Source organism: Ascaphus truei, chromosome 3, assembly GCF_040206685.1.
Source record: "Ascaphus truei isolate aAscTru1 chromosome 3, aAscTru1.hap1, whole genome shotgun sequence".
NCBI classification, from domain to species: Eukaryota; Metazoa; Chordata; class Amphibia; order Anura; family Ascaphidae; genus Ascaphus; species Ascaphus truei.
This window is the reverse complement of record NC_134485.1, coordinates 235936831-235949634: the sequence shown is the minus strand read 5'-3', so window position 1 is coordinate 235949634 and position 12804 is coordinate 235936831. Positions and strand designations below refer to the sequence as shown.

The following is a 12804-nucleotide window of genomic DNA, read 5'->3' as shown; positions in this document are numbered from 1 at the left end:
AAGGTGGCTGTCTCAGACTGCAGAGCTGTCCTATGCAAGCTGCTAGTCAGATGGATTTCCAACTCTCTCTCTAAAAAAACAGTAAGAACGTTAATACTGTTTCCTGACTGTTGTGTTATATGTTAAAAGGTTGGGAACTGGATATAGCCAGCCAGCCTGATAGATAGGGCTTGGTAAGTTCTCCCAATGTGGAGTAGGTGTTAGAAATAAATATGCATGTCTTAGACAGGTCTGCGACCCTGCCCTTCCCCATTATCACCCAGCACCCAGCACTTCCACTAAAGCAAGGGATATGCTTTAATGTAAAGGATTTTTGTCACTTTTTTTTACCCACCATAACTTAACCAAGTGTGGTGAAACCTATCCCTGCTTCATTTTGCAAAGCCAGTATAACCAACCCCACACTGAGGAGACCCATTAAGGTCGAAACATTCTGTCTGTGGGTGGGTTTACTGGCTATGCATCTTAACCCAGGCTGTGCTCAAAGCTGTGACCATGCAGCAAGGTTAAGCTTAAATGCGACCATGTTAAATGGTTTTAAAGCAAAAGGTAGCACTGTGTGCTCATTTGCATGTCATTTCCCAGAATCACTTGATGCAGTGGAAGTGCTGTGTGCTGGGTGATAATGGTGAAAGGCGGGGTTGCAGACCTGTCTAAGACATGCAAATGAGCATACAGTAATATTTCCATTTATATATATTAATATATGTACGGTATCTGTGTGTGTGTGTGTGTGTTGTATGTATGTATATATGTATATACATATATGTATATACATACGGATTTAGATTAGTTCACTATGTTTTCTCTCTGGTTGAGTTGATACTGTACGTGTTGGCAGATTGCTCTGTCAGCTCAAGGGGGCATTGCTACATTGAAATAGCATCATTGCTATGGAAACGAAGTGTACACTGTGGCTTTCCGTAGCACTGACTTTAATTGATGATGTCACACGCACACAGGCCATAAGAAGCGGATTATTGCATGAGAAGCCCCAGTGCAGGGTCACGTGGAGGGACCCCGGGCAGGGTCACATGGAGGGACCCCGGGCAAGGGCGGCTTTGCGTGCAGCACAGGGGCACGCAGTCCGCTTATGACACCACAAGGGAGATAGAGGGAAGTACCACATGAGTTGCTTTGTGGTAATGGGCTTGAAGAAAGGCCCCGGCAGGTTGGAAACGTGGCCCCCCTGTTGAGTACCCATCGGGTTACCTTTAATATCCCTGGACTCCTCCTACTGGTTGTGATGCGCTGTCCCGATAAGTATTTGTGTGATGCCCTAAATGAGTCACTGTATGGGAATCTGCACATGGAATGGACATGCCCCTTGTTTACATTTAGGATGCAATCCCTTTGCTGCTTAAATTGAGGTATGTTTCAATTGCGTTGATGAAGCGGGGGAAATTGTTTGACCCTTTTGAGTGTGCCCGTTATAAGGGCTGCCAGTGCTACCCAGGTGCTGCTGGTCTCCCTGCAATTTAAAGGGTTAAACATTAGTTGATATAATGATATGTTGTTTCTATTTTATGAAGGAGGATGTCTGTTATTGCTGTAATCATGTTTCGATGGGAGGGCAATTTACAGTGTTGCTGAAGAGGTACTTTTTTGTAAACCTACAGAAATGGGATATTTTCGTTTTAAAAGGGGATTCAATGTTTTTTGTGGGGAAGCCAATTCTGTTTTTCGTTTTTGTCTTCTTTTGTGAGACTGGCCCATTCATGGTCCATTATAAAGATGTGCATTTCTTCAATAGAATGTATTCAAGATCTTTGTTGGTGCCATTTAATATCATAGTGCACCTCTCATACATTTAACGTTCAGTTGGGATGAATGTCTGGTCTCTTTGCATGGGTGTAAGGAATTTGGATTATTTCATGGTAGGAAGTATTTACTGCAGATGGGAAGTGCCTATTTATTCTTTAAAATGTAGTGGACTGTGACCACTGCAGACTCTTACTTGTTTTTTTTTTTTTTTTTTTTTTTAAACACCCTTCATAATTAGTTGATTTTGCAGGACTTGTTTGTTTAAAAAAAAAAAAAAAAAAAAAAAAGGCCTGCAAAATCAACTAATATGAAGAGTATTTAAAAAAATATCATCTGGATTTGAAGAGGTCTTTGTAATAAGGTAAAACTGAAGCAGGTCTTGAGCAGACCAAAACATAAGAAATAGCTAGTTAAAAAGCAATTAAACTTCTTCTCCCCCTCTGACCCCCCTCCCTTACAACTGTACCACTTTTGACATAAATACATACCAAAGTATTGTCGCATTTTAAGACTCTCATACTTCTTTAACCCAGGGTGCGGTGTAATGCGGCAGGCATAAGTTTATAGGGTCCCATGTTGAAATGGTCCGGAATCAAAAGGTGACATTGCGCTCAATTACATGTCGTTTCCAAGAGAAGACTGCTTTTTTATTTTCTAGAATGGAATGAGGGCAAGCGACTCTTGTGTAAATTATGTAATGATCTCTATAAAATTGATAACATCTGTGTTTAAATAGGTTTACAACTCTGCATATCACCTAGTTCTAAATATAGCTATAAAGCGCTGTCTTCCTTGCAGATTAACTGTTTTATGGAATTGTATGTTATGACTAATTTGAGGATAAAATAACATTATTTTAAATCTTTTAAGTGGTTGTCCAACAGTTGTTGTGGTTTTTTTTTTGTTTGTTTCCCCCCCCCCCCCCCCCCCCCCAGTGTTTGCACACTAAAAATTTTAGAAATATTTTGTTTGGGGCCCTGGAAATGATAACATCATTATACGAGAAGGAATAAGTCATTTGCTTTGATTGTTTTGTATATTATTATTATAATATTTATTTAAATTGGAACGGAAAGAACATTGGTGCTGCGGCCCCTCTGGCACTCAAAGGGTTAAATCTCTCTGCAGGGGGAACAACATAGCTGCCAATAGGAAGCCAGCCGCAACATTAATTGCAGCTTCCTATTGGGCAGCCATTTAAATCCCCTTTAAAACCATGAAGTAATACGGATAACTTCACTATTAAATATCTTTAATAAGTTTAAGAGCAGCTGAAAATAGTGTGGTACCGCTCCGTAGTTGGGGTTTATTGGTGCTTTAATCTACTGTTAACAACAAAGAAAGTAATGTGCTACTTTAAAGTCCAATGTGTTACAGTATATAGATGAAGATATCTATATCTCCAAGTGCAACAGGTACTGTTGTTTTAAAGCTGCCTTTAAAGAAGTAAAAATGAATGTGTCCATGCCCAGGTCCAATGCACTCGCCTAAACAGGCACCACTTCAGAGATCCTTTTATGGCCTTAAAAATATATAGAAAAAGCTCTTGACAAACTCAATAAGGAGAGAAAACTAAGTGGTCGGTCAGCACGAGTCTAAAGAGGAGCAACAAAACAATTTTTTTTTTTTTGAGGCAGATTTACTAACAGATCAAACTAACCCGTTTAGTGCTACCTTTCTTTGTTTATACCATTATTGCTTAAAACATATTTGGCCATCTGTTTCACAATGGCTGATACTGTATTTAAGCAACTCTGTTTCTGTTGAACTTTATTTGAAAAAAGTGTTGTACATAATAGAACTTTTGCATGAAATCACTGCAGGGAGCATGCAGACAACCTTTCTCCTTTTCTTTCTTTTGACACAGCTTGCCCAAGATCACACACTGTAAATTAATATTGGTTCTGACAATGGGAGCTTGCCCAAGGTCACATGTACAGTAGGCAAGGCTGGTGCACACCGATATTTCCTGAGTGTCAGGATTTCGCCACTGACTGTCTCCTAAACTGTGGCATGACCAATGTCATCCTGTTCCAGGTCCACATCCTTACTCCCTGGTTTATGGAAGGTTTCACTTTCAAAATATCTAGATTTTCCTTTGACCTTTTCTGGTCCTTATTGAGCATACTGAGCTACTCTACCTGTAAGGCTGAGATTATAATAGGCACGCATGGCAGCGCGTGCCTGAGGCGCTGGGGAGGCGTGGCGAACGCATCACCCAGCTGGTTCGTCGTCATTGACCCGCTCACGTGATGCGGCCAGTGCGCGAAAAAACAATCATTTGTATTTTTTTTTTAAATATGCGGCGCGGTCGCTTTTCAGCATGGCGCACTATGGCCGGCCCGATAGAGCTCCTTGCACTTTGTTCGCGCAGCACGTGCCGTCGTAGTCCCTATAATCATGACTTTAACCTTCATTGTTCAACTAGTGAATTAAAAATGCGTTCTAATTAGGACTGTTCGTGTCTGTCCACAAATCTTTAATGGAAATATCCCCAAGGTGAGGTTTAGTACTAAATATACTCTGATTTGGAGGTGCTGTAGAACATTGCAGTGCAAAGTGTCTAAGGACATCGAAGTCTGTTTACGAAGTGCTGCTAAGCCTTAACACACCTTGGGGCCCATTTACAGTAGGTCTAATGGCTTTGCATAGATTAGGAAATATAGCTTTTATTGCTTCTTAGGATTTTATCATTATTGTACGAAGCAAAAGTGTATTGTTTCCTCTGAAGGACTTTATCAGTTTACCATTTGGTGATCTGCGTGTTAGATTCTGCAAGATTTAGATTTGTGTGTGTGTGTGAGATTTAATTTTTTAATTTATTTTTACACAGGTAACTGTAGAAGATATATGGCTGGTGTTTGACAACATGCACCATCGCTGGCTGCTGCTTATCGCATGCTTTTGGGTTATCTTAATGTTGATGGTTGCTAGCAAGTTTATCACCTTAACAATGAAAGACCCTGACGGTAGGTTTCATGTATCCTCTTTAAGCAGTATTCTTTTATACCTTCTGCTAGTTTCCTGAAGATCTATGAACAATTGTTTTGCTGTTTTAAAACCTTTTAATCCATGGTCAAGTGGCTAATCCGAAGTCACATTGATTTTGTGTAGATCTTAAGGTACAGTAGCATCTTCCACTTCCATAATCAATGTCTTATTGAGGTGGTTGATATCAACATTGATAACATTTATAATACAATCCATTCTTTTCTTCCATATGTTTTGTGTCTAAACTGCAAAAATACAGTACCAGGTAATTTTAACATAAATGTGTGTGTGTGTGTGTGTGTGTGTGTGTGTGTGGGCTAACCCTATAACGCCTTATAACACTTCTTTTGGACACCCACTACGCCTGTCTTGGGACATGGATATAGGCAGTGTTAGAACCACTTCTAAATTATGTAACCTGCGTAACCAGGCAGAATAAAGTGTATGCTGCAATAATATTCCTTAACATGTGATCGCATGTACTTGTTGAACCACAATGACTGCTAATAAATTTTTTCCAATGATAGCATCCATGTGTTGTAGAGCGATTAGTTATCAATTGCACTGTCATTTTAGTCATGTACACTTATTCCATCTCTATAATACGAATAGAGCAAAAAGTGTCATGTACATTTATATGTTGAGCTAATCGTGTTGAATAATTTGGAACGGGAAGTGCTGTCTTCCCAACCGTTGCCTCTTCAAACAGACATTGGAATGGTTCGGCTTCTAAATGGGTTTTATCTTTTTGTATAATTGCATTTCATTATTAAAATGTCACTTTTTTTTTTTTTTTTTTTCCATTTTAATGTTCAGGTTATGGAATCAAACACGGATCATTAACTATTTTACCTGAAATAGACAAAATGACCGTGACCGAAGTGAAGAAGTTGCTGATGGAAAGCCAGGTATTGTATGCAGTTACACGGTGCACTCTGTTTACTGTAGTGATAATTGCCTCGCAGTGGTATAAAATGGATCGGTGTAGATCATGTGTAGCTATATCTTGAACAATGTGCATCGGACAACATGCTTGCAATGTACAGTATACACTTCAGTCTATTCAGTATTTGAAAATTAAGCCATCATATCCTGACCATTTAGAGCCAATATACAGTAATTGGTTCGTGTAATAGGTAGAGAAGGAAGGAAATAGTTTAATAAACTTGGTGTACAGTAGTTGGCTATACTTCCCCTTTTTATTTTTAATGTAGATGTGAAGACTGACAAATGTGGCTCATAACATATTCTTCTTGCAGTTTAATTAACTGACTCTTAAAAAGTGGGCACACTGTATTAAACTTTGCTTTTAAAGCTACAATGCGAGTTGGCCATGCATATCTGTTTCAGCAAGGCCTCCAACTTTATTGGATTTGAGTAGCACATGATACAGCCGCCTAAAATGCACTACGGCTAGATTTTCATTATTTATACAAATTAACTGCACAAATAACTAATTTTGGAGTTTTGCATCAGGGATTGGAGGAGTATGCTGTCGAGGTGGCAACAGAACATGAATTACGTTCCTATCTGTAGCAAGGACCTGCCTATGCATGATGGCAGCTCTTTCTCTTCGCTATCCCATTTCCTAATCCGATCATATCTTCTGCCAGATGGTTTGGTCTCTGCAAAGGCCATGACATGATTGTAAATATGTACAGAAAAAAAAATGTAAAAGAAATCCAACTTGAATTGCAGATTAATTTTTTTTGGTGGCTGTATATGCAGTGGCTGAAATGTAATTTAATGAAAAAACTAGTGGTACTGTGCTTTAAAGCGGGAGCACACAGTCCTTCCCTTTTTTATTATTATTATTATTATTATTATGGCATTTTGGGCACCATTCTTGAAATCTTTATGGATTATTTGTGATTTTAAAAACAGAAATGGATTATTTGTTAAACAGATTCTTTAAAACAAAAGGAGGAGAAATGTAGGTAATGAAATATATAAATGAAAAACAACCCCTAGCAGAAGTTCAAATCTTTAGCGTTGAAATTGTGTAGCATGTGAGATGCTGATCGACTCTTAGCCCAAGATATTGCTGGGAGCATGCAATTTAGAACCGGTTTTATCGCATGGTCGGATCTTTCTGTTGAGACTGGAAATTTTCGAGAGAAACCATATAGTTTTTTCACAAATACAGAGGTACATTTATCATGAACTGCAGGGAGACTACTGCGGTTTAGCGCTGGAGGAGCTCACCAAGCAATGTTTCTAACTTTAAGACCCTTCTTGAAACCCTGTTCATCAAAGCGTTTAAATAGTCCACTGCTAACTACACTGCGCGATTATACATTCTTGTTAGTCTCCCCTTAAGTATAGACTCTCCTTTCTGCCAATGCTAGATTTCTGTATTTCCTTATTGTAATGTTGTTGTAAAAATTGTAAAGCGCTGCGTACCTGGTTGGTGGTACTATAAAAATATACATGCATACAAGTGCACTAATAAATGTGCTTTAAACTAATGACTGGTTTTCATTTAGGTACTACACATAAAAAGTTCCCGGGTAATGGGTATTTGTAGAACTACAAAAGAATTGATTTGAATGTTTACATATGAACAGATGACAAGCTGGTTTAAGAAAACATGTTGAATCAATAAGAGGATAACCACTGCAACAAATCTTTAGAGGCTTGGCAATATGTTTCAGCATGCATGCATGATGGCGACTCTTTGAGCTAAACCGTTTCCTAATCGGTCTCCATCTTCTGGCAGATGGTTTTGTCTCTGCAAAGGCCATGATGTGTGATTGTGATGAGAAAGATATATTAAAAAAAATATATATTTTAAAATAGCATTCCTAATGGTTTGTAGATTGTGGTAAGAATAGTAGCAGATTATATTTTAAACTTTTTTTTTTTTTTTTTTCTTAAAAGGAGTGGAAATGTAGACAAGTAAAGATTTGAACGACTTGAATTATAAATGAAAAACGACCCTCAGCAAAAGTTAAAATGTCGAACTTGTGTTGCATGTGAAATGCTAATTGTCTCGTAGCCCACAACATTGCTGGGAGCATGCAATTTGTAAGCAGTATTACTGCATGGTCGGATCTTTCTGTTGAGACTAAATATAAGAGAAACCATTGCATTTTTTTGCAAATACAGAGTTTTATGTATAGTTCTCATGAACTGCAGGGAGAATAGTGCGGTACAGCTCTAGAGGAGCTCACCATTCAGATTAGGGGGGGTGCGGGGTGAATGCTGCTCAAGTTTAAATGTTCTTGAAATCTTGTGACTGGCTATGGCTGGAAAATAAAGCGTCGGCTCATGCCTTTGAGAATAAAGCAAAGCAGTTTTGAATCGCACCATTATTTACAGGAGCTGTCTGCCATAATGCACTTTTACACCCTCCAAGCAGCACAAGCGGTCCTTCTTTGTTTATTATACTCTGTGGAGTCTGCAGTGATATTTAATGTTAATTTCCAGTGCTTTAAAATGTCAGTTGTTGTACTAATATGGAATCAATAGCAGCAGATATGCACTGTATCTCTGCCCTGCATCAGCATGCTAATATGTTTTTACTTTAAAATGCCTGGTTAGTGTTTCCTGTTCTGTTTTTTTGTTTTTGTTTTTTTTAATTCAGTTATTAATATTTTAGGGTTCATAATGTGTTTTTTTTTTTTTTTTCCTTTTATGCAAGACCACTAAATCCCCTCTTAAAGATGCATCACATACAGAACTTCTCCATAATGAGCGCCTGGAGCTACTCCGAAACATGTGCAGAAATGGATCCATCAGTAACCGCTCGCATACTGTCGTCTCCAAGTTTGTGTTGGACCGAATTTTCGTCTCAGATAAGCACAAGATCCTGTTTTGTCAGACTCCAAAAGTAGGAAATACCCAGTGGAAAAAAGTTCTGATGGTTTTAAACGGTACTTAATTGCTATATATGCAGCAAGCTTAAGCCTATAGGGAACCATGTTAAAAATGGTTTTTGAAGCAAAAAGTGGCACTGTGTGCTCATTTGCATGTTATTCCCCAGAATCCCTTGCTGCAGTGGAAGTGCTGGGTGATAATGGTGAAAGGCAGGGTTGCAGACCTGCCTAAGACATGCAGATGAGCATACAGTGTGTGTGTGTGTGTGTGTGTGTGTGTGTGTGTGTGTGTGTATATATATATATATATATATATATATATATATATATATATATATATATATATATATATATATATATATATATATATATATTTGAAAGCAATTGGCAATCCTCATTAACTTTGCCAATTTTTGCATGTCGTCTAGAAATATATCCGTATAAAATTACTTCAAATATATATTCACTGCGTTTCTCGGTGTAAGGAGAATGCTGCTGGTGAAAGGATTGGCCATATATATGTGAAAAAACAAAGTGAACCCCTGCGCTTCTTCCATTGGGATAGCAATAAATGGGGAAATAAATATACATTGTGAAAACTAAATCTATAAGATAAAGGAGACTTTTGGTTACATCCTTTGATCAAATAATGCCAAGCCTACTAACCAACGTCAAGGTAAGTCTCAATAGCAGGTCCCTATGCTAAATGCATACAAATGTTCTGTGAAATATACCCTGAAGGGGTTAATATATTAAGCATAAGCTTATGTAACTTAGTGAAGTAAAACTGGTATATACCAGTGAAGCTGCTTACTTACATGTAAGCAAGTAGAGTGAAAAGTGAATTTACAGGGACCCTACTAGGAAATTATATAACTTGAAAAAGAAGGGACTGGCCTCCCCCAAGCTGCTCAATAAGCAGTTGCAGGTGGATTGGCTAAATACATTTATTCACACCCTAATAGTGGTGCCCTCTAGGAGCGTGCTGCTAAGGATTTAATTCAACCCAACAGAAATGTAAAACAAATATATATTCAAAGCGCTAAAATTACCTTACGCTCAACCCCATGGTGATCACTTCAAACCAGTGATGGTTTAGTACAGTGGGTCGCAAAGTGGGGTTGTGATTTTCTGGGGGGGCACGGCTGTTAGAGGCCCCGCGCTTCACCGAAGGCAGTACAAATAAATGCCGGGGATCGCGCAAGGCCTCTCGAACTTTTCACTTAACTGGAGTTCCAGCGATGCATCTCCATGGCAACGTGACGTCACATAGCTCGCAACGCTATTTGACGCCGAAGGAGAGAGACGGGGTGGGGGGGGGGCGCAAGAGAAACTTTGCGCACCCCTGGTTTAGTACATGACAGCTGCTATAAGCACTCTGTGCTCACAATACTCACGAAGGCTGCATCAATCTAAAACCATGTGAGCAAGCCCTGAGAATAAAACCCTGTGTTTTCATCTGAGGTTTGAGATTTCACATAGATTTTAACAGCAGCATAGACCGGTTTGTGTATGTATAACACCGTGTCACAAGTAATGTTCTTTTCAGTTTCTCTATTCTAAGTTTTGCCTAAACATATCTTTTTGATAACATGATGACGGTTCTCAACACCGAGCTGTAAGCGTGCTACGTCTGGAACACTGTGAAGATCGGTCTGTGTTCACTCTATCTGATTTTATATTTTTAACAGGTGCATTTCCTTCTATTGAAGACATACCAGAAAATGTGGTGCATGATCATGAAAAGAATGGCCTTCCGAGACTCTCTTCATATAGTGAATCTGAAATACAAGAACGGTATGAACAGTTACAGTGTGGGCTTTTACATTAGATCCTTCGATGGTGATAAAGAGGAATTCCCAACATTATGAACCTAACTTCTGTTAATGTATATTTTGTTGTAGAAACTAAACAACCTGAAAGCATCTGAGGGTTTGGGTTATCTGTATAAACAAAATAATGTTACTGCTCTGCCAGAATTATCTACAGCAATTTACAAAGCAGTATGTTGGGAGATCCATAGTCAGTTAATGGATTTTTTTGTTTGTTTGTTGGTTCTCTTCCTCTTATGCAGATTGATATATTTTTTTTTCTTTTTTTTTTTTTTCTGTTTTCCAGACTGAATTCATACTTCAAATTCTTCATTGTACGAGATCCTTTTGAAAGGCTAATTTCTGCTTTCAAGGATAAGTTTGTTCATAACCCTCGTTTTGAGCCCTGGTATAAGCACGATATTGCTCCGGTCATCATCCGCAAGTACAGAAAAAATCGTACAGAGTCCAGAGGGGGGCTGCTGTTTCAAGACTTTGTGCGTTATTTGGGGGACCCTAACCACAGGTTTCTAGATCTCCAGTTTGGTGATCATATAATTCACTGGGTGACTTATGTGGAACTTTGCGCACCATGCCAAATTCATTACAATGTGATTGGACATCATGAAACCTTAGAGGAAGATGCTCCATACATCCTGAGGGAAGCGGGGATAGATCGGTTAGTGTCATACCCTACAATTCCTCCAGGAATCACGCTGTATAACAAATCCAAGGTGGAGCACTATTTCTCTAAAGTATCCAAGAGGGATATCAAACGCCTTTATGCGCGATTTGAAGGGGACTTCAAGCTTTTTGGATATAAAGAGCCAACATTTTTATTTGCGTGATGTGTAAGACACACTGTGGGTTTACATATGCTTTTGTTACACAGTGGGGTGATCTCAACACCGAATAACATGACTACTGAATTCCTTCCTCTACTGAACAAATCGTATTAACTTTTGTAGTTGCTGCAAGGTCTTCTCCTTTGTTCTCACCTTGATTGCAGGAATTTGCACTTGACTCGCTCATACCTGATGCACTGCTGTACTACATGATTTTAATGGGGACCCAGTTAGCCCCGGTCTTGGATTGACGATTGGAGATGAAATGTGAATGACATCCTTTTTTGTTCCTTGGTTATAAAAATCAACACTTTACTTTTGAGTGATTTTGAGATTAAAAATTAGGACCTTGCACTTGGTAATTAGATGACACTGGAGTCTCCGTAGCAATGGCACTATCCACTGTAACTGCTGCAATTGTTGAACCTGCTGTCACCCTCACGTGTTATTTAACCTATAGTAGTATTAATTGTCATTTTTGAATTTTAAAATGCCATTGCTTAAAAAAAACATTCTTGGATCAATCTACAGTATAAGCAACTGCTCTACATTAGTGTTTAATGTCCTAAATGCAGGGGAGGAAAATAAGTTTTTTGTTTAATATGGCAAACATGAGAACTGAGGCCTGGATTTTAAATACTGTGTATTTAAACTAGGGTTGGTGTGGGGTTTTTTTTTCTCTTCTTCCCCCTCCCCCTCTAATGAGCATGGAACTAATGATGAGTGCGTAAGGGGATTTAGGATACGATTATGTACGACAATTTTTGGAAGTTGTGTATGTCAATTTATCATATCCTATAATCTGATAACAAATGGCATAAAAATGGTGCAAACTACAGTGTTTCATGTCGTAAGGTTTAATCCAGTTTTGAGATTTATTGCGTGACGGAAATCCTGTTTTTTTTTTTTTGTTTTGTTTGTTTTTAATTTGGTGTTAGTTTTGGACAGCTCGCAGGTAAAAAGAATGAATCCTAAAATTGTTACCCTCCTGAAAAAAAACATTGAAGTCGTGCCTCTGAACTAATTAGTATAGAGTAACACGTTAATATTTAAAACATCAATGCCACTATACCAGATGCAATAAATTTCAAGCACTCATCCACTTTTTTTTCTGTATTCATTTACTGTTTGTTTTATTGATTTTATTTCAGTACATATTAAATTAATTGTAAAATTCACGCCACAAAGACATGCAGGAAATGCGACCCACTGCAGAATTTTGTGTCAAAGAATGCTTCAATGACTGGTAGTTATACAACATATAGTGGTCGCACATTAAAGTGACTCACATTTTATATTTGTTTCGACTTAAGTAGCTACTTAATGACTGTATAAATATACCGGAAACGCTGCAAGGGTGTGTGGGAGGAATTGACACTTGTTTGTGGCCTCAAATAGCACATGAAACTAAAGTGAATACATGTGCATTAACTAAAAAGAATATATGCAGGCGCAACTGAATAACAAGTGGGCCAGTGAATCAGAAATCCCCTAATGATATGCACTCAATGCTTCTCTGCAAGGAAAGAAAATAAATGTACACTAATGGTAAATATAAGTAATGGCTACTAGAGA

At 38.4% G+C, this 12804-nt stretch overlaps 1 protein-coding gene across 2 annotated transcripts; it reads left to right on the top strand.

Moving 5' to 3' along the window:
• The first annotated feature begins 952 nt into the window (after positions 1-952).
• Positions 953-12331, top strand: CHST10 (carbohydrate sulfotransferase 10). 2 transcript variants are annotated; one of them, XM_075590378.1, is made up of 7 exons: positions 953-1370; positions 1533-1597; positions 4598-4733; positions 5572-5663; positions 8399-8630; positions 10265-10370; positions 10692-12331. In XM_075590378.1, the coding sequence occupies exons 3-7, from the start codon at positions 4634-4636 to the stop codon at positions 11230-11232; spliced, it is 1071 nt and encodes a 356-aa protein (XP_075446493.1). In that variant the 5' UTR covers positions 953-1370; positions 1533-1597; positions 4598-4633; the 3' UTR covers positions 11233-12331. The 2 variants fall into 2 exon arrangements, with proteins under 2 accessions (XP_075446493.1, XP_075446492.1); XM_075590377.1 differs by lacking the exon at positions 1533-1597 and having other exon boundaries at positions 954-1370.
• The last annotated feature ends 473 nt before the right edge of the window (positions 12332-12804 follow it).